This window comes from Hemicordylus capensis, chromosome 2, assembly GCF_027244095.1.
Source record: "Hemicordylus capensis ecotype Gifberg chromosome 2, rHemCap1.1.pri, whole genome shotgun sequence".
Taxonomy (NCBI): Eukaryota; Metazoa; Chordata; class Lepidosauria; order Squamata; family Cordylidae; genus Hemicordylus; species Hemicordylus capensis.
In genome coordinates, this window is record NC_069658.1 from 410,218,838 (window position 1) to 410,242,181 (window position 23,344).

At 41.2% G+C, this 23,344-nt stretch overlaps 2 protein-coding genes across 8 annotated transcripts in view; one reads left to right on the forward strand and one right to left on the reverse strand.

Moving 5' to 3' along the window:
• PRKAR1A (protein kinase cAMP-dependent type I regulatory subunit alpha) overlaps positions 1-15,610 on the reverse strand; it is a 33,399-nt gene extending 17,789 nt beyond the window's left edge. Inside the window, exons 1-7 of one of the 6 annotated variants that reach the window (XM_053287872.1) lie at positions 14,814-15,032; positions 13,482-13,560; positions 13,062-13,135; positions 12,355-12,540; positions 6,205-6,378; positions 5,000-5,091; positions 3,629-3,690 (exon numbers count right to left, since the gene is read on the reverse strand). In XM_053287872.1, the coding sequence (XP_053143847.1) occupies positions 3,629-3,690; positions 5,000-5,091; positions 6,205-6,378; positions 12,355-12,531 (505 nt within the window). In that variant the 5' untranslated portion in view covers positions 12,532-12,540; positions 13,062-13,135; positions 13,482-13,560; positions 14,814-15,032. Of the gene's footprint in view, positions 1-3,628; positions 3,691-4,999; positions 5,092-6,204; positions 6,379-12,354; positions 12,541-13,061; positions 13,136-13,481; positions 13,561-14,813; positions 15,033-15,117; positions 15,175-15,219; positions 15,291-15,414 lie in introns of those variants that run through there. The other 5 variants (XM_053287871.1, XM_053287866.1, XM_053287868.1 and 2 more) reach the window with 5 other exon arrangements.
• Positions 15,611-15,679: 69 nt separating this feature from the next.
• WIPI1 (WD repeat domain, phosphoinositide interacting 1) overlaps positions 15,680-23,344 on the forward strand; it is an 87,696-nt gene continuing 80,031 nt past the window's right edge. Inside the window, exon 1 of one of the 2 annotated variants that reach the window (XM_053287863.1) lies at positions 15,680-15,900. The gene's annotated coding sequence lies outside the window, so the exon portion shown is untranslated. Of the gene's footprint in view, positions 15,901-15,958; positions 16,013-23,344 lie in introns of those variants that run through there. The other variant, XM_053287862.1, reaches the window with a different exon arrangement.

The following is a 23,344-nucleotide window of genomic DNA, read 5'->3' on the forward strand; positions in this document are numbered from 1 at the left end:
GTTGGGTGGCAAATGAGTTCATATCGAAGGCATGCCATAGATGGTCAGTGCATTGGTGTTGAAGGCTTTGGCTGGCAATGATGGTGCAAGCGGTGGACAGTCTCTGAGATCAAAGAGACTGTTTGGTACTGTCCTTGACAGTACAAGGGCCTTGGTTTTTGTTTCGTTGGGCATAGCCCTTTTTATGATAGGGTTTAAAAGGTTTTCTATAGTCTTTCCGGTCCTGGTATTTGAAACCGTAACGTGGACGGTTGTAGGACCTATAACGGGAAGAGCCTTGAGATGGAGTGGCTGCAGTAGAAAAGCTCTTAGCCATGAACTTCAATTTTTTAAGCATTTCCATGGTCAAATCTGTGGATTTGCTAAAAAGGTCTTTTCCACAGAATAGTGGTAAGGTCGTTACAGAATGATTCCCAAAGATGATAGTTATAGCGGGCCATGCAGGCCGCGTAATTTGCTATGCGAATAGAAAGGCTGGCCGTGGAGTAGTCATGGTGTCCAAGGACATCAAGTTTCCTACCCTCTTTGTCAGAAGGCGTAGTATGGAGTTGGCCGGATTTAGAAGATGCGCAGTCTATTACTAAGGAATTTACGGTTTCTCTGTTGATGCTCCTAGACTCTGGAATGCTCTCCCAGTGGCCATTCGTTCCTCAGACTCCATCACGGCTTTTAGAAAGCTTTTAAAGACTTGGCTTTTTACCCAGGCTTTTACATAATCGTTTTTACTGCTGCTTCTGTGTGTTTTTATCTGTTGTCTTGTTTGATATATTTTTAGCTTGGTGTTTTTATTGCTTTTATTGTATGTTTTAATTTTTGTAAACCGCCTTGGGGTTTTCTTTTAACAAAAGGCGGTATAGAAATGTAAAAATAAAATTAAATAAATGGAATTCAGGATGAGATGTTTCAATAAATAAGATTTTTCTTCTTCCTGTATGCAATACGTGGTCTCTAAACATTTTGATGTAGGAGCAGAGGTTTGCAACACATCCCAGGCAGTTTTAGCCACTTTAGTAATAACCGGCAGCATCTACAGAGGAATCAGTTGTGTAGACTGCACACCTGCCATCATTTTATAGATGGGGGCCCTTCAAGGTCAGTAGTAGAGCGCTTGACCTCTAGGCCCAAAATTTCCACCATTTGTTGAAACATTTTTGTGCCCTGCTAACTGGGCAAAGAGGCACCTTTTACCGTGGTGATTCTCTTTATTTAGCAGGGGGAGAGTAACTGGCCCTATCCACCCCAGGCACAGTACTTCCAGTGACTGCTGCTGGTGTCTATCTTGTGGTGTTTTTTTTTAGAATGTGAGCCCTTTGGGAACAGGGAGCCATCTTATTTTCTTATTTATTTATTATTTCTCTGTGTAAACCGCCCTAAGCCATTTTTGGAACGGCAGTATAGAAATTGAATAATAATAATAATAATAATAATTATCATCATCATCATCAATTCAGTTCCTCCTTAGGAGACATGGCGGGCTTCGGTGGAACATCCGAAGGTGGATCAGAGGGATTCTGTGGTGTATCACCATCACAATCCATGTCTGTTTCAGAGGACTCTGAGGAATCATATTAATCACCCTCAGAAGATTCCAAGGGTGAACCAGAGGTAAGTGGTTCCGCTGGACAGGAGGGTGAGAGTGGATCCAGGACCGGTTCAAGGGGTGTGACAGGAAGTTGAGGAGGCAGCTCCATAAGGGCCATGGGTGCATCCACTGACACTGGCATAGTTTGAACACACTGGTCCAGAAGCATTGGGGCGCCAGATGTTTTAGGAGGTAAAGGCACCAAGGGTTGAAACAGGGGTATCCATTGTGGAACAGTCCCTGATTGTTGATGTAGAAGCAGGCCCTGTAGCATGAGCTGTGTTTTCCACAATTGGAACTCTGCTCAATCCAGCTGTGCCAAGGGTGAGATATTATGCCGAAAGTCACATGCGTGGATGGGGTCTTTTTGAGGCATAGTTTGTGGAGGAGGAACAAATGGAGGCGTTGGTTTCCAGGGTGAAGCAGTAACAGGTGATACTAGCATCGGCACCATGAGAGATGAAGACCTGGCTCCTATCTGGAAAGGAGACATGGAAGGGGTCTTTGGAGGCACATCTTCATTGGCATCGACTTCAGTATCCAAACCACTGGTTAGGAACCCCTGAAAGGTCAAACCTGAAGGCGTACTCGTAGAGGAATCCAGTACACTCAGGAGGGACTTGGCAGTTCCCTGATCCAACAGGGCATTATCACCAGTATCGAAGAGTAAGAGAGGCGATTTTAGAGGCATCCTCGCAGGTGAGAGCAGCAATAGTTTATATGGTTGTGGAACAACAGTAGCTGTTGGGGAAGTTAGAAGAGCACGATGAAGGGTGCTCAGCTTGGTATTGATGTTCAACGTCGAAGAAGTCGAGGGGACGATAGATGTGGATGGCACCAGAAAAAATGGCGTTGACATCGATGTTGAGCTCGCCATCAGTACTGGTGGAAGGGCTGGTGTCACTGTATGCGTTGACGCTGGAGGGACGAACAGTCCAGAGGGTGTTATAGCTGGTGACGGCATCAACAGGTCTGACGATGGTAGCAGTGGTCAATATAAGACCAATGGCGAAGGGATTCTCAATCTCAACGAGCAGGTCAACTTAGACTTATGTTTTTTCAGTGGTGGTGAGTCGCTATGCGATGTAACACGATGTCATTTACGCTTCTTATGCCCGGGGTCGGTGGACTCGGGCTTTTTGAAGACAATCTCTTTGAGATTATCCTGCAGGGTTTGAGACTGCGCATGCACACACCCTGAGACAGACACCAAGAAGGGGGCCGTCAACACCAGTGTTGATCCTGAGATTGATGTCGATTCAGGCCTTGGTGTCAGCAGACACAGCGCGTCTCCATACAGCGCCGCAACGAGCAATTCTTTAATGTCTGCTTCAAAAAGGATCTACAAATCCTACAAGAAGCTGGAACATGTTGCTCCCCCAAGCAGAGCAAACAGAGTTCATGTTCATCAGTTGAGGGTAGCTTAGCCCTACACTGAGAGCAGTGTTTAAATGTTGTCTTTTTCCTCTCAGCCATGAGGTTTCCGATGGCAGAGCAGTGGAAGAGTAATCACCAAGTCCAAGATCCTAAGAATAGTCAACTTACAGTCCGAAGTCCAGTACACTGAAATCTGTCCGAAGTAATCTTAATAATCAAGTCCAAAGACAAAAAGATGAAGAATAGTCAAGTCACTGTCCAAAATCCAACACACTAGAATTCTGTCCGAAGTAACGCTTTCTTTTCTAAAAACTGAGGAGCAATGAACCAGAGGTCTCAACGCATCACCAGTCGAAAAGAAACTGGGTCAAAATGGCGCCTGACTGCATGGCAGGGAGGGGCGCCTAAAAGGAGCTAGCTAATCCATCCGAAAGGTCCCTGCGCAGGTGCAGTAACCCATTCTCATTATGACAACAGATCACTTCCAGATCCCATAATTATGTCTGTTCCTAAGATTAGATCAGAATACAATTGTATTGTGAGGACATTTTGAAAGCTAGCTTGAAAGCCCCTTGAGACTATGAAGCAGGATAGAGGTTTTAAAATAAAGTAAGAAGCAATTTTCTATCAAGTGAACAATGTAAAATACCCCAAACCATGATTACTTACCTTGCTGGATTACAGTCTCACCAGCAATATAGGTGACAGGGAACATCGCATCAAATATATCACTGAAAAAGATTTCAGAACAACTCAACAGAAAACCAACTGTATTGCACGCATAGGCTTATACTGACAGTTTAGGACACAATTATCAGTAAAGCTGAATCTCTGAGAAGTCCTAACCAGGCTATTCAATATGGGGAAGAGGACAAGGGTATGACATGCAGACATTGGGCTTGATGAATTAGACAGTAAGGTTATGTTTATTAGGGCTATGCCTCACATTGGACCAATAATCAGAACAGATGTGAGGCAAGTCTTATCAGACAGCTTTTCATTGGATTCAATCAGCTGAAAAGTTTGTCCAATAAAAAGATCAGTTTAATATAATATCATATCAAACAGCATTGGTGGGGGATGGGGGGGCTTATCCAAATACAAGAAGTGGGCTTCCTCCTCTCTCTGCTGACTGCAAACCTGCTGCCTTCTAGGCAGCAACAACGGCTGGACTTTAAAATATCACCTTCTCCCCACCCCCGACATCACCCCACAACACTGGGGAAAGAAAGCGAAGTTACAACATTGTGTCTTTTCCCCAGTGCATGACTGGGCAGTGGGGGCAGGAAAGGTTGTTCCTTGAAACTATCAGGGTGGCCATTTTTTCCTCTCAGTAATGCCCTGGGCAAAGAACATAACGTCGTGATGTTGCTTCCTTTCCCAGAGAATTGGAGGCTGGAGGTAAAAGGTGGCATTTTAAAATGCTACCAAGCCATCTGCCTGGAAGGCAGCAAATTTACATTCAGAAGATAAAAGGAAGTCCACTTCTTGAATTCAGGTAAGTCCTCAATTTCCCACGCATGAAGCTGATTGAATATATTCATAAATTCCTGTCCCTCTGCAACACAATGCAAATAGATACTGAAATGGAACCAATACAAATACTTCACTCAGTGCATAGCCCTAATGTTTCTCTTACCCATCCCTCCCTCCCACACTAAAAATACTAACATAACCATAGGTAACTTTTCCCCTAGCTTCCCCACCCCTACAAACTATTTTGAAACCCATACACACAAAAAACTGTAAGTGTGAATTCCACAGTATGGCATTTTGCTACTTCCAACTCCTAAAACTGCTGAAGTGGGGACCAGACAAGCTTCTTAAAGAAACTAAATAGAACAGGCCAGATGACAGCTGAGAAAGAAACAAAGGTAGAATATACACACTATACCAAAGAATGGCTTAAAACCAGCCTATGATTTATATGTTGAAAACCACCTCCTTCTCAATTCTGGCGGGTTCTGTATGTTTTTATTTAGCTTTATTTAATTTACTACAAAAACACAGGGTGGAGATTTCAATTCGAGCGTTTCCTACCTTCTTTCGTTGTCATCAAGATGAGCAAAAAGAACATTCTTCTCTATGGCTTTTGCCAAAGCAGCCATAGTCTTATAATCTTTTGGAATAACCTGTAGTATGGAAGATACCCACGCAGCTTTGATTAAAAACTACAGAAGCAGGTTATCTTTAAACAAGCCAATTTCTAACAACAAGCCAAAATTCTATTTTCCCTCTTTCTCTCCCTGGCCCCCAGGTAGGACCACTTGACACAATATGAGTTTCCTACTAGGAAGTTATTTGTGTGCAAAAAAGTTCATCTCACATGAGGCTACCATCCTCTTGAAAGATAAGGATTTCTTTTTCCTTTAAAAGGTGCAGTTACTCCTTCATTCTGAATAGAAGCCTCTCCAAAAGGAAACTATTCAGAGATAGGGCTTTCCTCCCCAACTGGGGGCTGGCAGCATGACAGATCTGTACATATCTTTCCAGATAAGACATGACTCCCAGGAGCCTCAACAGCAGAAGAACTATTTGTACATTGTCTCTGAGGAACCAGAGAGATACTTGTTGTTAATCGAGGCCATGCTCCAGGGTATTCCAGCAATACAAACGATCGTTCACAATACTGTACAAGATAATGAAGCTGAAAACAAATGCAGCCACTAAGAACCACAGAACAGTGTTCTCACATAATTATTGTCTATTAATCTCCCCAAAATATTGGCTCTGCTGCATGAAAGTGCGAAAACATTGCTCTCTCACCTGTATGTTTTTACCCTGCCCTCTTACTGACATCTTGGCTTCAAGGAGTTGTAAGGACAGTATGCTTATAGGTCTCCCATGGGTCAGCTCCTAATATCAGGCTTCCTGGAAACTACACATAATCCAGAGGGATCACAGAGGTAGCATCTTAGGAGATTTGACTGCATCACTGGAGATGTTATGGTCTAAGTTAATTGGGCAGTCTTCATGGAGTCAGAAAAGACAGACTGGACTGGACATGCCCCCCCCCCAAGTACTTCCTTCCACATCCCCCAATTCCCCATACCTGATGTCATCCCCACTATGCAGAAATCCAGACTTACACAAGAAACTTTAATGACAGGCCACCAACAAGTAAGGTATGCTATACCAAGCAAAGATCGAGCGCAGCTAGCTTATTGGGGCTATGCAAAGGAGGACTTCAGACAGAAAAAAACATAACTGTTAATATGAATTTTTATAACAAGCAGGTGCAACACCTTTCTAACATAAGATGCAGCATCCTCTTCTGTGTAAACTTCTGCACTGATGGCACCACGCCTTCTGCGGCCCTTTACTACCGGGTTCATGGGTGGGGGTGGAGAAATCTCATCTTCACGAGAATCTGCACGGGAGCTGGCTTTCTGCTGACTCATTAGCTGTTTTGTTTCTTCCTACAGGGGAAGATAATTTCACATTACATAATCCACAAAGGCAGAACATTCAACTCCATACATGTGCTAATAGGGAAAATAGTATTCTTTCCCTATTATACTTGTCTCGTGGTAAGAGCAGAGAAATAGAACTTAGAACAGAACATACAGAAAGAGCGAACAACTCTTATAAGTTGCACTGGGCATTCCAATTTCAGGATTTCTACCTAGAGCTTTGTCTCACACCTTGCACAGGGCTGTGCATGTGTATTTTCTGATTATTCAAAGCCACACATTATAGACTAGGTATTTAATCTAGAAATGTTAAATATCACATGTATTATGATCCTATGTAAGCTTTTGAATTATACACATTCTTCCTTAAAATGGATGTTCAATATAAACATCTCCCTTTCCTTCTACCTCCTACACACACACACCCCGCAAATGTCTATACAAGGACATTGAATATAGCCCCACTTATCCTTATCTACAGATTAATTTAATTTTAAAGGAAGATGGAAGTAGTTTTGCAAACTTGGTTAGATTAGAACCTTGGCTTGAGTACAAGTGCTATTGCAGAGGCATAATGAAATGAAAAAGTATTTAGGGCTCCTTTTAAGCAATATAAAAATCTACGTAATACTCTTAAGTCTCTAAAAGTACCTACAAGTTTCACTGACCCTGTGTACATCTTTTCCTAATTGACCAAACAGGGCTACTTGACTTGATTACAACTATATCTATGCTTTCCTCCAAGCAGCTCAGGTGTTCTCATTTATCCTAACAATTCTGAGAGGTAGATTGAGCCCAGAAATTTATATGCAAGGCCAGTGAGCTTCATGGCTAAGAGTCATACCACATTATTTGATGGCTGTACCAACAGGATAAGATTTCCAAATACTAGTTGCTCTTGATTCACACAAGTGTTTACTTTAAAAACAAAGGTAAGCAGGAATTTAAATCTAGGTTTCTCCAATGCGAGTCCATCACACTATTCACTACTGCAGGGGTTGGCAACCTTGGCTCTCTAGCTATTAGACTATTCCAGAGATATGTAAATATCAGATATCAGCGTTCTTTCTATATCTAACAATCTTTTTGAATTTTCTTTTTATAAATAAATGCCAAATGGATAAGAACTACTCCAGCATGAAAGCATTATCAACTTCTGATACAATGATCAGATTCAATAAGATTAGAGATGTTAATGAGATTTTATTTTCTTTTTTGTAAACTTGGGACAATATATCCAGGAATTAATGACTGAAGTTAGTGAAGTTCAAAGGTAAATAAGAACTGCAAAAGATTAACTAAGGAGATAACACAGTATAGACTTTGTCAGGCTGTGTGGCAGGTTAAACATTTACAAACCACCACACGCAGAGTTAGATTTCATGTCTGCCATGTTTTTCATTAGATCTTCACTGATGCTATGCTAAGCTACTGGTCTCCCAAGATATATACAGGGTTGGATCCAAACTAGTACTTCCATCAGACTTCTTGCAGGAGTTCTGAAAGTTTGTCATGCTAATAAGGTTACATACAGGATACCGACAAAAAACCCCATGCCCTTCAAACATTATACAGTTTTCTTACCATGGCTATTTAATTCACTTGTACTGTATCACTTTAAATTTTCATCTTATACTTCAAACTTAATTGTTTAGATTACACTATGGATTTCAAGCGGGAGTTTGCCTAGATTTCGAAGATATGCCAAACAGAAGCCAACATGGCTCTTAAAATATTTCTGAGCCAGTGGTAAGTAAACACTAAGCTTGAATTAAAACCATAGCTAAAGGAGTCTTCCCTATCAATCCTAATCTGCCTCTATCTCAATACTAATTTGCAAGTAAAAATGCATTTTGATGTAGTTTTTAGATCAGACATGTTCACATACTTACATTCTGCCAAAAAAAAAAAAAAAAAAAAGCACAAGTCCGAGGCAAATATGTTGCTCATGAAGTCACTTGATTACCAACATATTACCACTTGTATAAGGTGAATTTGAACTCCCGATAGCTTGCTGCTTCTTCTTCTTTTTTTTTAATTCTCCATGTCTACTAGCTTAACCTTGCTTTTATTTATTCACAGACATCCACAAATGCCAGCTCAGTATTAGATGAGACCCCTCTGGTTGGGTCATGCCATGCTACTAAGCTTTGGATGAAGGAGAATCAGAACATTCATTATTCCTTCTGTTCCAAAGTCCAGGATGATATTGGTATGAAAGCTCATAAACCAAGCCCAAACGTGCAGATCCTTTTTTATTAGTAAAGACATGGACAAAATAAGAATTAATGAGTTTTTTCCCAAACAGAAAGTGTTGTGGAAATTTCCCATACTTAATTTTTCTGTGGGGAAAAATCAATTTCTAAAATTTCACTGGCTAGTCTGGATGTTCAGCATGATTTCATAAAACACTAGTAACAGTGAATAGATGCAGATGCAATATTAGGCAAGTTCAGCAATTTCAAAACTGTAATTAATATTTTCAGGCTTATAATACAAGCGTGTGGGAGGATACATATATTTTATTGATTTATTAAGTATTCTAATTTTAAAAAACTATTTCCATATGAAGTTTTTAATTTGTTTCAATACAACAATTAAAGCACATGAAATGTATTGATCTAGCTCCCCAAAATATTTCAGTTCAACTACTTGGCTATTTGAAAACTTTTTAAGAGACAATGTGTGAGATTAATATGTTGGTAGTGCTTTTTCACTGTATAAATTAGGTCAAATCAGATCACAATTTATTATAGGCATTTTAAAAATAAAATTCAGGGTATTTTTTAAAAGGGAAAAAAATCAATGCACATTTTATGCAAATGAGAAAGAAATTTTCCAATTCAAAGTTTTCGGGAAAACACACAAGTATATTTTGCCCACATTTCTACAGCATTCACCTTCTTGTGAGGTGTAACAGAAGTGGAGTTTGCATTTTGCAATTTTTTAAAATCTTGTCTGATCATAAAGCACTGAAAGCTAGATACAAATCAGTTAATACTTCATTCAAATATATGCTGAAGATGGCCAAAAATGTTTCTAACAGCTTGAACACAGTGATGTGACTTTTAGCTTATTTTATTACCAGTTTGGTAGACTAACTATGCAAACATTAGTTTTGCCCCCTTTGTATTTCTTTATACAGACACACTCCCTTAAAAGTAGTCCAGAATGATTTAACTTACTTTCATGGATGTACGCTAGCAAAGCACAAAAGGTTCAAGGTGTCTTTTTGCTACTTTATTAAAAGTGCATCCGACAATTAGAACAGGTTTGCTCCAAACAGAGCTGCCCATCAAATTCAATTTTGTTGTGATTCAATTTGTAAGAAATTCATCAATCAAGTTTAAACACAAGAAGGGCACCTACAGATATGCGAAATTTCAATACAGTCAACAAAAGCTACAACTTATCATTCAAAGGAAAGACCATTTTAAGCATTTCTGTTCCTTAAAGAGAATAAGACAACAGAATCAAAATAGTCTAAAAACATCCATCCCACCTATTAAAATGGGCCTCCATAGGTGAACTAAAGCATCAGTTGATTAAGCTTGCAACACTAGCCTAAAATTTAGAGTTCTATCTACAAGGACAACAACAAAGCTCACAAAATCATTTAACTTATTTTAGAAGACTGCATAGCTTGACATTTGGATTAAGTCAGAATGGAAAGTTGAAAACAATCCTGGTCTGACCTACCATAGCAGTTCTTGCAAACATCCTTAAAGCCTGAATTTAAAATGCTAATGTACAATGAATTACAAAACTGAGCATCTGAACAGAAGGATTCTTCCACACAGAACAAAGTGCACATTCTTCCAATATTGTGCCCACTGGGAGAATATATTAATTATTTTGTAACAATTAGCAGTGACTGAGGGAATCATTCAATATTGGTCTTATGATTTGCCTTTAAATCAAGTCAGCTGCCATGGTATGAATCCTGCTGACCTTCTCTTCTTCCACAGAATGTTGACACAGTGATGGGAGAAGCCGCTAGTGACACAGCAGTCAAAGAACAAGAGGGGGAAAAATGGATGGTCTTGCTCACAGCCACCTACATTCATTGGATGGCCATACTGTCTTGCACTTTTTAAGCTGACCAGTCAGTAGACTAGCCAATGAGGACTGGATTGAACAAACTAAAGGAATCTTCCTATGACATGCACTGAAAGCAAACTCTGGGATTATACAAATAGTATTCTATGTGAACATGTCCATCATATCCTGCTACTTACACAGAAACTTCATTAAAATGCCCATTTATTTAAAATCGATGTCAAAGTTTTTTTCTACTAGTGTATTAAATCAGCACCTTACAGAATGGCAATATGTCAAGAATAGTTAATCTAACCCTTGAGATTGCCATTATATTATGGAAGCTTTAGCTTTGATGTCATTTAAAGAATCATCATAATAAAAGAACTTGCAACCATGGTGGCAGGAGAGAAAGAGCCCTTATGTGCAGTGAGAAATGGCTACCCATCTTGCAGAGAAGAAGCCCGAAAGCGCTTACCTCCCCACAGACGATCGTTCTGCCATCCCTTGGTGGGTGGACTGCCTGCCCAGACGAGCACCGGCTGCTGCCGGTAGCTCTGAGGGTTGGGGTGCCTGGACGCCCCGTCTCCTAATTCCATTTTGATGGGTGGCTCCGTAGGCGAGTTTGCCACTGTGGTGCCACCAAGATCAGGCCCAATCCTGGTGGTTCACACACACATGCAAAGGCTGGGCTCCCTTTGCCTACGCACATGAATAGCCTCCTAGATTTTCCCCTTCCCCACAGTGCTGACATCCAGGTCCCCACCATTCTGCCTCTCATACACTTACATGTAATGCCACAAAAGCACAAATACCAACACTCTGTAAAAAACAATAGTATTTTTAAAGCTTTTTAAAGGCTGTATACAACAAGGTAATCTGAGAAACAGAAGGGTTTATTTCATCTTAAATATGTGGGCTGAAGTACACGTATTCAAGATAGATGATGGTTTCATATCTACTTAATTTAAACTACCAAATATGTAATTATGATTCTTCTAGCACGACAGTATCACTGCATTAAGAACTATAAACAAGAGTCTACACCTTGAAAGGTATCTATTATAAGGACTAAGAAACAGAGTTAAGGCAGCACAAGTTCTGCTTCAAGACCAAAAGGAAGTTTGACATTCAAACTAAAGCTGCACTTGTGCAATCCTGTTGTACTAGCCAGATGCACTAGATCAGGAGTTTGTATTCCCAACTAGTGCTCTGCTAGCAAACAAGTTTGCGCTTGCACAACAAGGTGGTGCATCTGCTATTGTGAAACCTCTTCCTCTAATGTTTCGCAGGAAACCTTTGCACAAGAGCCCAATGTCAAACATCCCCATAACTTTGCATAGCTATGCAATTTTCTTGCACTAGTACAATTTTGTTTGTTGCACAACAGCAACCTTGGTCTGGATGTTGGCCATTATGTTGATGAAAAAAGTAGAATTCCTCCATCACCATAAAAAGTTCATTTAACATTGCTAGGTCAAAAGGTCACACTGGTACAGTATAATCAACACAGGAGACCATATCAAAGTTTCTATTTTCTTACCCCAAACAGGACTGCCTCTTTCCAACTTCTGGCTATAGTATTGCTTTCATGTAGGCCTCAACCTTTTCCTGCCTAGTTTAGCTGCTATAGTTGATCAAAAAGGGTTGTACCATTAATATGTAAAGAACCACAAAGTTAGTCTAGTCTACATCAAACTATCTTGAAGATGCACAAAGGCAAAAATCTGGCCATGCCTGCAAGTCAAAAGAGTCCAACTTCTTACAAACAGAAGTGTTTATCCGTCAACCTAATTGCAAAAAACTCAAAACACAATATTGTACTTTCCTTTTTGAAGAACTAAAATGTTGATGTACTCCAGGCCAAACACAGCATTTTTAAAGAAGTTATTTTGAGATGCTGGAAATTAGCCACTCTCTCCTATTCCTCAAGCTTATTTTTACCTTCTCCAGCCTTTCAAAGTATTCCCGGAGGAATCCCATGGGTCTCTCAGGTCGCACAGTGCATAGCTGAACAATACAATCCTTCAGAAGCGGCTGGATGTTGTGTTTTTGAACATAGTGCTCACATTCGCGGAGGCTACGCTCTTCTTCACTGCCGACACTGCTAGAGGCTGCCATTGCTGATATCTGAAAGGAAGACATATTTGAAATACCTCAAGTCCCAAGGGGGAACTACTTTGCTAGCATTATACTACATTAATATACGTCAGCAATCACAGCAACCAGTCACTTTAGTTTCTTTGTAGGAATAGCTAATTACCAGCAATTAAAACATTTTAGGCTTTCAAAATGAAGTGGTACCCAGTTCATATGTCTGCATCCTAGACTAGCAGGACAAAGCAAGCATAACAGCAGAGAGAAATAAAGACCAATGAGTAGTTGCCTCAGGAATATAACATGCTAAGTTACACCCAACAATGTATGTCAGGGTAACAAAATATGTCTTTAAAAAAATAAACAGATAAGTGACATGTAATGAGCTCCTACGCAGAATCTTACTGGGAATAGTTTCCATGCATGGCAAACAAATATTCAGTTATTTCCTTTATACATAGCATTAAAAATAGGATTATACAGAAAAAAGAAAAAGCATATATTTATAACAATATTTCCCAAAGTTAGATGCAAAGCAACTGGCTAACACTTACTTGAGATGTAGCTAACAGCAACAACTATAGATATGCACAGAATTTACAGGACAGGGTGTTGATCCCAGTATCACCTTTCAGGAGAGAAGGAAGAAGAAAGTGAGTAACACAGACTCCCAAGTGTTACTGTCCTATGCTTTCCTAGGTGACCGATTTAGAGACACTACACATATGGCAATATACTTTTGATAACAAACATATGCTTCTGATTTCTGTTGCTGTCGACTATATGAAGACTAAAGATAATGCTGAGTTGCCTGCACTCCAACATATTGCATTCTTATATATAATCCTTGCAAAGAATCTAAAGATCACAGTACCCCTGTCTTTCTTCAGACAGCACACACACACAGAGATGTGGCATTTACATTAGGCCATCTTAGAAGTTCTACAGTTACCCCTTTTGTTTTGACAACTTACATAATGAAGGTCAATAATAATTGCCTTAATTAGCTGTCCAAAAGTAATTCTGTGGCTCCATGACAGTCTGCAAATTAGTCTATGGAAAAAGTATTCACACTGCTGAGACGCCAGTATTCAAACAACTGCAAAATAACACGCAGGCAAGAAGCTTCTTTCTTAAATAAAGAATTCTCATTCAATAAAACTTACTGCTTAGTAAAATTAAAGTCATAATAAAAAGCTTCAAAGGTAATTTTAATGACAAGACCAAAATGTCATAAGGGTCCTTCACAACTCTGCTCCAGGTTTTGCACCAGATTCCCCTCACTAACTAGGAATGGTGAAGAGCCATAGGTTTCTGCAGGAATTCCCAGTAGAGAAAAATATAATCAAGACTGTTCAAATAAATTGATTACAGGGGCACCAAGAACACTCCAATGATCCAAAAGGTTGTCTTTCCAACACAGGAAACTGAAAAAGTGACTCAATTTTTAGTAAAAGATTTTGAAAAATGGGCAAAATCCAGACTAAGCCAGTCATGACAAGTATCACTGAAATTAGCAAGCCTTAATTTAGACTGGTTGCTGCCCAGGTTATTAAACTTGGTAATATGCAACAGTTAACAAAACAGTTTGCAAAAATTCCAAGCTACAAGGTGGTGGAAAAACATTTTACTGAGTCAAGTGTAATTAATGATACATCTGTGAAAAATAGCTTTTGTATCACAAAAGAACCCCCATTTAACCACCAAATTATCTCCCTGTGGCTAAGAAAAACAGTGAAGCTCTAAAACATAGCACCATTTATTTGGAACTCATTTGCACAGGATAGGAAAACACAGAAACTCATGAGCTCAGCTATTCTTGGCTACTTCAAAGGTAATAATGCCGTTTCTACAATGAAGAATTTTTTCCCTATTCAAAGGATTATTCTCTACAGAACAGGGGTGTGATCAGGATCGCTCTCCTCCCTCCCTGGCTTCATACATAATGTGAAAAACTCTGGAGTTAACTCATACAGCTGGATGCAATATTTTTAGGACAGCCAAAGTGCTACTTCTCTCTGCCTCTTTGACATGGATACAGATCTGGCACATCTCTCTCCACAAATCAAGGATACATTAAGCAGCGCCTTCTCCCACCCCGTTTTAAAGTCGAACCCTCTCTAAATATTACAGATCTACTTTGCACTCAAGATTTCTTCCCTCCAGCAAACCTAGATGCCTCTCTCACCTAGCCTGCCCCAAGGAGCACAGAATCCCTTCTCCCCTCTGTCTCAGGGGTGCCTGCTCTCCAGGAAGAGCAAAGGCCTCAACCCTTTGGGCGCGAGCGCTGCACACAGACACACAACCTTGTCGTAGCAGAGGATCCTCGTTAGCGCCTTTCCTTTCCCAACACTTCTTGGGGTCATCATCGCCCACTGCGAGCTCCTCAACCCCCTCGCATGCCTTCAGTACCCAGAAGCCCGTCCCTCCCTGCAGCTGCTGCCCAGCGTGCCCATCCCCTCAGAGCCCTCTCTTCGTCCCACGGACCCTGAAGTACCAGCCATCCCCTCCTCTCTGCCCCCAAACAGCAATGGGCCCTTAGCCAGAGGCTCCCCCTCCTCACCACATCCACGCCCCCCCTCCTGCTCCTCCCCGCCCCCCACCAAGCACCTATCCTCGACTCCTCCCTCCCGTTGCGCCGGTCGCCCCGATCCTCTCACGGGCTTCCCTCCTGGGCGCCCTCGCGAGCCCCTTAACGGTTCCCCCTCATACCTTGGCGGGGATTTCCCTCCGCGTCCCCCGCCCCACCTGGGGAGGCCTTCACGCACGCCCCCCTCCCCCGCTGCTGCCGCCGCCGCCTGCCTCTGCGCGCGCCACTCTCCTCAGGTCTTTCTCTCTCTCTCCCACCAGCCTCGCTTCGCGGGGGGCTCCCCTCCAGCGGGCGCCTACGGTCGAGCCAGGGCTTACCGCGGGGTCGGTGCGGCAGCGGCTCCCTGCCTGGGCCTCTCGCCTCCTCTGGTCTCGTTGGCCCCTCTCCTCTTTCTCTCTCCCTCCCTCCCCCTGTCCCGAGTCGTGGCCTCCTCCTCCTCCCTTGCCTCAGCGAGCGCTCCCACCGGAAACCTCAGCTCCCTCCGCCAATCGCGGCCCGCCTTGACGTCAATGGGCCTCGTTCTCACTTGCTGAACCGTCACCGCGGCAACCTTAAAGGGGACGCGCTGCATTCGGGGTCTACGTCTCTCGCCCCGCCCCAGGAGAGGCCGAGAAAGAGCAGGCGAAAGAAAACCTGCCCCACAGAGATACTTCCCTTTCCTTTAAAATACCCGCTGACGTCAGGCGGCTGGTTGAAAAGGAGCCGTCGTCGTTCCGCACCCCTCCGTAGGGCACGCTATAAAACCCCACACGACCGGCCCCCCAGCCTCAGCAGGCAGGCATGTAGTGGACGCATCTCTCAAGGTAGTGGATGGACCGAGGAGGAAGGACAGTAGAGGGCGTAGATCGGCCACGTTTACTTGCAGGGGTTACAGTAATTCCGGGTTAAATTGCTACGGAATTTAATACAGTTCAGGTATTACGCTGCATGTGTGTTCACATGTACTTATGTGAATGACCGTACACGTGTTCGTTTTAAAAGCGAATCTGGGTACAAGTTCCTGAAATGCATCTTTCAGATACGAAACGTACTGCTGAACGTGCGCTGAATACAACGTGAATAACTATACAAATCTTAACAGGCATACTGTACACAGATAGGATGAGCACTGAACATAATGTGTGTATAGGGCTGCTACACAGTTGTCTGGAAGGGCAGTTAGCTGTGCTTTGCAGTCGGTTGCAGGAAAAACACCAGAAGCCTTGTGACCCCCTAAAGATGAATAGATAAATTGTAGTATAGGCTTTCTTGTGCCCGAGTTCACTTAATTAGAAGCAAGAAGTGTTGTCCAGTCCACACCCATGAGAAAAGAGAGGTGGGGGAAATGTAAACCTGTACAATCTAATGTAAACCTGTACAATGCTATAGATACAAAGCAAGTCCAGACTAACTTAGTCATGACTAAGGATCATTTAAATCAATGAGAAGTTAGTCATGACTAACTTGAGTTCCATTCATTTCAATTGAAGTTAGTTGTGATTAACTTAATCTGGACTCTCTCCACACTCTGTAGGCTTGTGTACAAGTATACACAATATACAAGTATACAATATACAAGTATACTCCAATATACACAAGCCTGTGGGTTTATTTGTTGTTTTTAAAGCACCCCTCCAGTGTCCTCTCTAATTTTTTTTCATCTGTGTAAGGAATGAATTTTGTTCTGAGTGGCAGTATCAAGACAGTATGTGCACATGTGCATTCAGAATGGGGCCTTCCTGATTCAACCTGTGTGGGATCTAAAATTAACTGAGCAAACTCAAAAAACTTGTGAGTGCGTGCACATGCACATACCTAAAAGGGAACAGTGCACCACTCAGTTCATACCCTTGTGCCTGGAAATAATCAGTCCAGAGTAGTTGTCACCACCTGATTCCTTACACTTAATCACACAAGCATTGCAATGCTCTCTTCAAATACAAATATTTGTATTTAATTAGAACATGGGATCCAGCAATTTGCTTCTGTTTAGATACAGTGGGCAACATCCAGACTAGTCATTACCAAGCACCACTGACATCAATGAGACAGTCATAACTAATTAAGTCCCATCAGTTTCAGTGGGGCTTAGTTTATTTATTTATTTATTACACATTTATACTGCCTCGTGTCTCTGGGCAGTTCACAATAATAAAACAGTTAAAAACACATATAAAAACACATTAAAACAATTAAAAACTAACAATTTAAAAAACAACCACAGATTAAAAACCTATACATTATCAGGAAGCTGAAAAAGCCTGAGTAAAAAGATGGATTTTTAAATATTTTTTTTTAAATTGTCAGAGCTGGGGAGGATCGTATCTCAATAGGGAGTGCATTCTATAGCCCAGGGGCGGCAACCGAGAAGGCCCATCTCCGTGTGGCCACTAGATGAACTGGCGGCAACTGGAGACCTCCATGGACGACCTCAATGGACGGTGGGGCTCATAATGAAGAAGATGAAGAGGAAAGTTAAAGACTTAACTTAGTCTGCTCCTGAGTTCTAACTGAATCATGAGCCCTTTTCAAATTTTAGTAGCGCTGTACAGAAGTACAGGTTCTCAAAGCAGGTCTGGAAGTACTGTCCACCTGTCAATCAATCTAGGCAACACGCCAGTCATGGTTACAGCACCATGTATCTGCAGAGGGCCATGCTGGTGATGCTGATCACAGAAACGACAGCCATCACAGTTACAGCATGTCCCTCTGTAGACAAACATCGCTGTAATTGTGAGCAGTGTGCTGCCTGGATTGATTGACATGAAGACAGTACTTCCAGACCCACTTTGAAATGCTGTACTTAAGTAGAGCGCATCTCTACTAATAATATCTGAAGAGGGCTTTTGTTTATAGTTCATAGGAAGGGTCACATATTAATGCGTCAGTCATAAGAATAATATATATTGCATCAGTTTTTGAAGTGGCCATCCTATAAACACAGAAGTAATATGAAGGGGAAAGGATGATAAAAACAGTTAGTAACTAAACAGTTAATATCTTCCAACACAAAGTTGGTTACTTCAAACTAGGACCCTTTAGTGTTGCTGAATTCTTGTTCTTCCACAATCAGGTGGAAGCAAAATTAAATTGGTAGTTTCACAAGGGGCTTAATATAGTACTATATTCCCCATTTCGATCCTGTAAACTCATCTCCATGGACAAGGTCTTCCTTTATGTTTATTCAGACATAAATCCCATTCAGCAAAGGTCCCCCTTCCCCTGGCCCTTTAATTAATGGTTTCATCCTTGCTCCTTTATTTTAAAACAGCTTCCAATTGTCAGCTGTCATTGTCAGCTATTAATTATCACTAATTAAAGGACGAAGAGCAGGAAGAAGGCTCAAGAAGCCTTACCAGTCCACACTGGAGTGGCTGGCACTGCAACTGAATTTAAAATGAAAAAATTGTGACAGATCAAGACAAAAAGATTATTATTTATTTAGAATATTTAGATGCCTTCTTTCAGCAACAAAAATCCTCTAAGCAGTTTGCAAATAATAATAAATACAGATGGAAGAACATTGGAAAACTCTCTAATATTAACAGTTTAGCAGTGATATTATTTGAATTCTATGCAACCCACCCCTCAAACCCTGAATTAATACATAATGTCCATTCTTGTGAAATAACTTGTGTGGAACCAACTACAGTTTCCTTTATACGTGAACTAATAATTATAAGATGAAAATTAAAAAGCAACATCTCCTCCCAAACACAAGTTTATAATATATATTGTGATGGGGAAGAAAACAGCAAGGTGAAGGAAGTATAACTAATGGGAAATAGGGGAAGAATGGAAGAAATAAGTAAACACCCAAAGGTGAGCAAATTCAATTCTACCTATTTTGTATGAACTACCTCCATCTGAAATCCTAGATGTCCAAATCCATGGAATTTGTTTTAGAAGCAATGTTGTGTTCATTGCTTTTCTCTCTCGAAAATTTTTATCTTATTTAAATTCTTATTAATGTTGTCTCAACTTCAGGGGAAAACATATTGTGACTTTCTGACTATCAGGCACAAAAAGGACCTTCCTAAGAAATAATATGAGAGAGAGAGAGAACCAGCACACACATACATCTATCAGTAACAGCAGTCACTGAGACATACCATGACACCTTTTCTATCAATTTTTGTTTCTACTGGCTAATAACAATTACACTATTTGCAAAGTGGTCCTGTGGTCCTTGATGACAAGGAAATGATCCAAACATTTAGCTCTAATTTTCTCAGTTATATAAAAGTACAGCAGGTAGTGTAGTAGATCCTCCAATGCACATATTCAGAATCTCACAAGGGGCTTCCTTTTATTAGCCATCCACTCAGTGGCAGCTGGCAGTTCCTTGGACTAGGAGAACATTAGGCAGGACAGGTGGTGGGTAGAGACACAGACAGAGGTTGAGACAGGTGGATGTGGAGCCAGGACTAGGCGGGTGCCTTAGCAATTAGTAGCAACATGTAGAATTGTAGCTAGCGAGTAGGATCAAAATACAAACATGAGCACACAAATCTCAATTACAACCCTTGCCTATTGCAGGTTTCCCAGTCATGGATTTGAGTATCTGCAATTGGGAAACTGTCACTGCCCTCACCAACCGCGACCTGAGTATTCACGATTTGGTGCCTTCTTTCAAGAATTTGGGGGGAAATATCTGGGGTCGGGGTCATTCTGGGGGTCAGGGGTCATTTCTTGGAGTCAGGGGGCAATTTGGGGGGTTGAGGTGATTTTTGTGGGTTCGGGGTGATTGGGGGACTGGGGTCATTTCTGGGGTTGGGATCATTTTGGGGGGGTCAGGGGGGTTGTTCTATTTTTCCCTTTATTTTAAGGTACTTTCCTGATCGTGATTCCCCTAACCCTCTGTTTCCCATTACTCTCAATGTCTTGCCTACCACAAATTTGCCAGCCGCAAGGGTTTCCAGGAATGGAACCCTCACGGTTAGCAAGGGATGACTGTACTCATCAGCAGAGATACAGAAATAGACATAGAAATATGGAAAACATCAGTTGCTTTATAGTGTTTAACAGGACTACAGCAGTGTGTAGATTTGTATCTAACACGGCATGATCAAAACATAAGCACATACAAACAAAAAGAACTGTACAAGCCACAAGTAAAGCACAGACTAGCTACAAAAGGCTGTTCCTATGGAGACTAAATGTATTGAGAGCCAGCGTGGTATAGTGGTTAGAGTGCTGGATAGGACCGGGGAGACCCAAGTTCAAATCCCCATTCAGCCATGATACTTGCTGGGTGACTCTGGGTCAATCACTTTTCTCTCAGGCTAACCTACTTCACAGGGTTGTTTTGAGGAGAAACTTAAGTATGTAATACACTGCTCTGGGTTCTTTGGAGGAAGAGCAAGATCTAAAATGATGATGATGATGATGATGATGATGATGATGATGATGATGATAAGAAGAAGAAGAAGAAGAAGAAGAAGAAGAAGAAGAAGAAGAAGAAGAAGATAGACTTAGGCTTAGATCAGATGCTAGTAAATTGAAAGATATGAAAGACAAGAAGCTGAAGAATGAAAACACCAAACAGTACCTGATCCAAAAATACCACCTAGATTCAAGGAAAATTAGAGAAGTCCTGGAAATAATAAAGTAGCAAATAACAGCAGTGTCAAAGAAGATTAGCAGATATGAAGCCAGAATTACACAACACAGGCAGAATCTCCAATTCCAGTTGAATCAGAGACGTTTCTACCAAAGCATAGAAGGAGAAACTGCAAGAAACCTAGAAACGCCAAATAAAGAAGAAACAGTGCAATTCTGGGGGAAATTATGGGACAATCCAATAGATTATAATAAAAAAGCAGGCTGGATGAAAGAGGTCAAAAAATGTAACCAACAAATGCAAGATCTAATAATAACACCAGAATTAATAAGTGAAAGAGCAAAGAAAATTAAAAATTGGACTGCGCCAGGCGACGATGAACTGCATGGCTTTTGGCTTAAACACCTAACAAGCCTTCATAAACAACTATCAAAACAGTTCAATCACATTATGAAAGGCGGTGATATTGAACAATGGCTAACAACTGGGAAAACTCATCTCATCATGAAAGACCCAGCAAAAGGTGCAGTTCCAAGTAATTATAGACCGATAACCTGCCTGCCAACCATGTTCAAATTATTAACTGGAATAATAGCAGATGAAGTGATGCAACACTTATTAACTAACAAACAGCTTCCAGTTGAACAGAAAGGAAATTGCCCGAACACCAGAGGCACAAAAGACCAGCTGCTGATTGACAAAATGATTTTAGAAAACTGCAAGAGAAGAAAAACCAATCTAAGTGTTGCATGGATTGACTACAAGAAAGCCTTCGATTCATTGCCTCACACATGGATACTAAAATGTTTAGAAACAACTGGTGTCAGCAAAAACATTCAGATATTTATTTAAAAAGCAATGAGCATGTGGAGTACACAGCTAACAATCAATGGCGAGGCACTTGGACAGGTTAGCATTAGAAGAGGCATTTTCCAAGGGGACTCACTATCCCCTCTATTGTTTGTAATCGCCATGACCCCACTTTCACAAATACTAAACAAAACAGGCCTCGGATACCAAACATCTAAAACATCCAGTAAAATCAACCATCTGCTGTAATTGGACGATCTGAAGTTGTATGGAAAGTCCCAGTCAGAAATCGAATCACTGCTAAAAACTGTCTGTATATTCAGTAGCGATATAGCAATGGAGTTTGGACTAAACAAGTGTGCTGCATTAATAATGAAAAGAGGAAAAATAACAAAAACAGAAGGAACAGAACTGCCCAATGGAAGCAAGATCAAGAACCTGGAAGAGAAAGAACATTACAAATACTTGGGCATTCTCCAGGCTGATAACATCGCACACACTGAAGTTAAAAGAAAAATTGGAAGTGAATACATCAGGAGAGTTAGAAAAATCCTCAAGTCCAAACTCAATGGCGGGAACACCATACAAGCCATAAACACCTGTGCTATACCTGTTATCAGATACACTGCAGGAATAATACACTGGACCCAGGCAGAGCTAGAGATGCTAGATCGTAAGACCAGAAAAATCATGACCATCAATCATGCTCTGCACCCCCGCAGTGATGTAGATAGGCTCTACCTCCCTCGCAACTCAGGTGGAAGAGGAATGCTGCAAGTCCATCAAACAGTAGAGGAGGAGAAAAGAGGCCTTGAAGAATATATCAAGGACAGTGAAGAAGATGCACTTAAAATGGTCAAGAACGAGAAACTATTCAACACCAATGAAAGAAAGCAGGCCTACAAGAAAGAACAAGTCAAGAACCGAGCAGAAAAATGGAAAAATAAGCCACTGCATGGTCAATATTTGCACAATATAAGTGGAAAATCAGACATCACCAAGACCTGGCAGTGGCTTAAGAATGGCAACTTGAAGAAAGAAACAGAGGGTTTAATCCTGGCTGCACAAGAACAGGCACTAAGAACAAATGCAATAAGAGCCAAAGTCGAAAAATCCACAACAAACAGCAAGTGCCGCCTTTGTAAAGAAGCAGATGAAACAGTGGACCACGTGATCAGCTGTTGTAAGAAGATCGCACAGACTGACTACAAACAAAGGCATGACAAGGTAGCAGGGATGGTACACTGGAACATCTGCAAATAATACAAGCTACCTGTAGCCAGGAATTGGTGGGACCATAAAATTGAAAAAGTTGAAGAAAATGAAGATGTAAAAATATTATGGGACTTCCGACTACAAACAGACAAACATCTGCCACACAATACACCAGATATCACTGTAGTCAAGAAGAAAGAAAAACAAGTGAAAATAATCGACATAGCAATACCAGGGGATAGCAGAATAGAAGAAAAAGAAATAGAAAAAATCACCAAATACAAAGATCTACAAATTGAAATTGAAAGGCTGTGGCAGAAAAAGACCAAAATAATCCCAGTGGTAATTGGCGCCCTGGGTGCAGTTCCAAAAGACTTTGAAGAGCACCTCAAGACCATAGGGGCCACAGAAATCACCATCAGCCAATTACAAAAAGCAGCTTTACTGGGAACAGCCTATATTTTGCAACGATATCTATAATAACCAACAGTATTGATGATAAAATTCTGGCATCCCAGGTCCTTGGGAAGGACTCGATGTCTGGATAAAACAAACCGGTCAATAACACCTGTCTGACTGTGTAAACAAGAAATAATAATAATAATTCTGAAGTCACGAGGGCAGCTCTCTCTGCCTGATTATTTTAACAAGTTCTTCTAATAAGAACTAATCAGCCTACT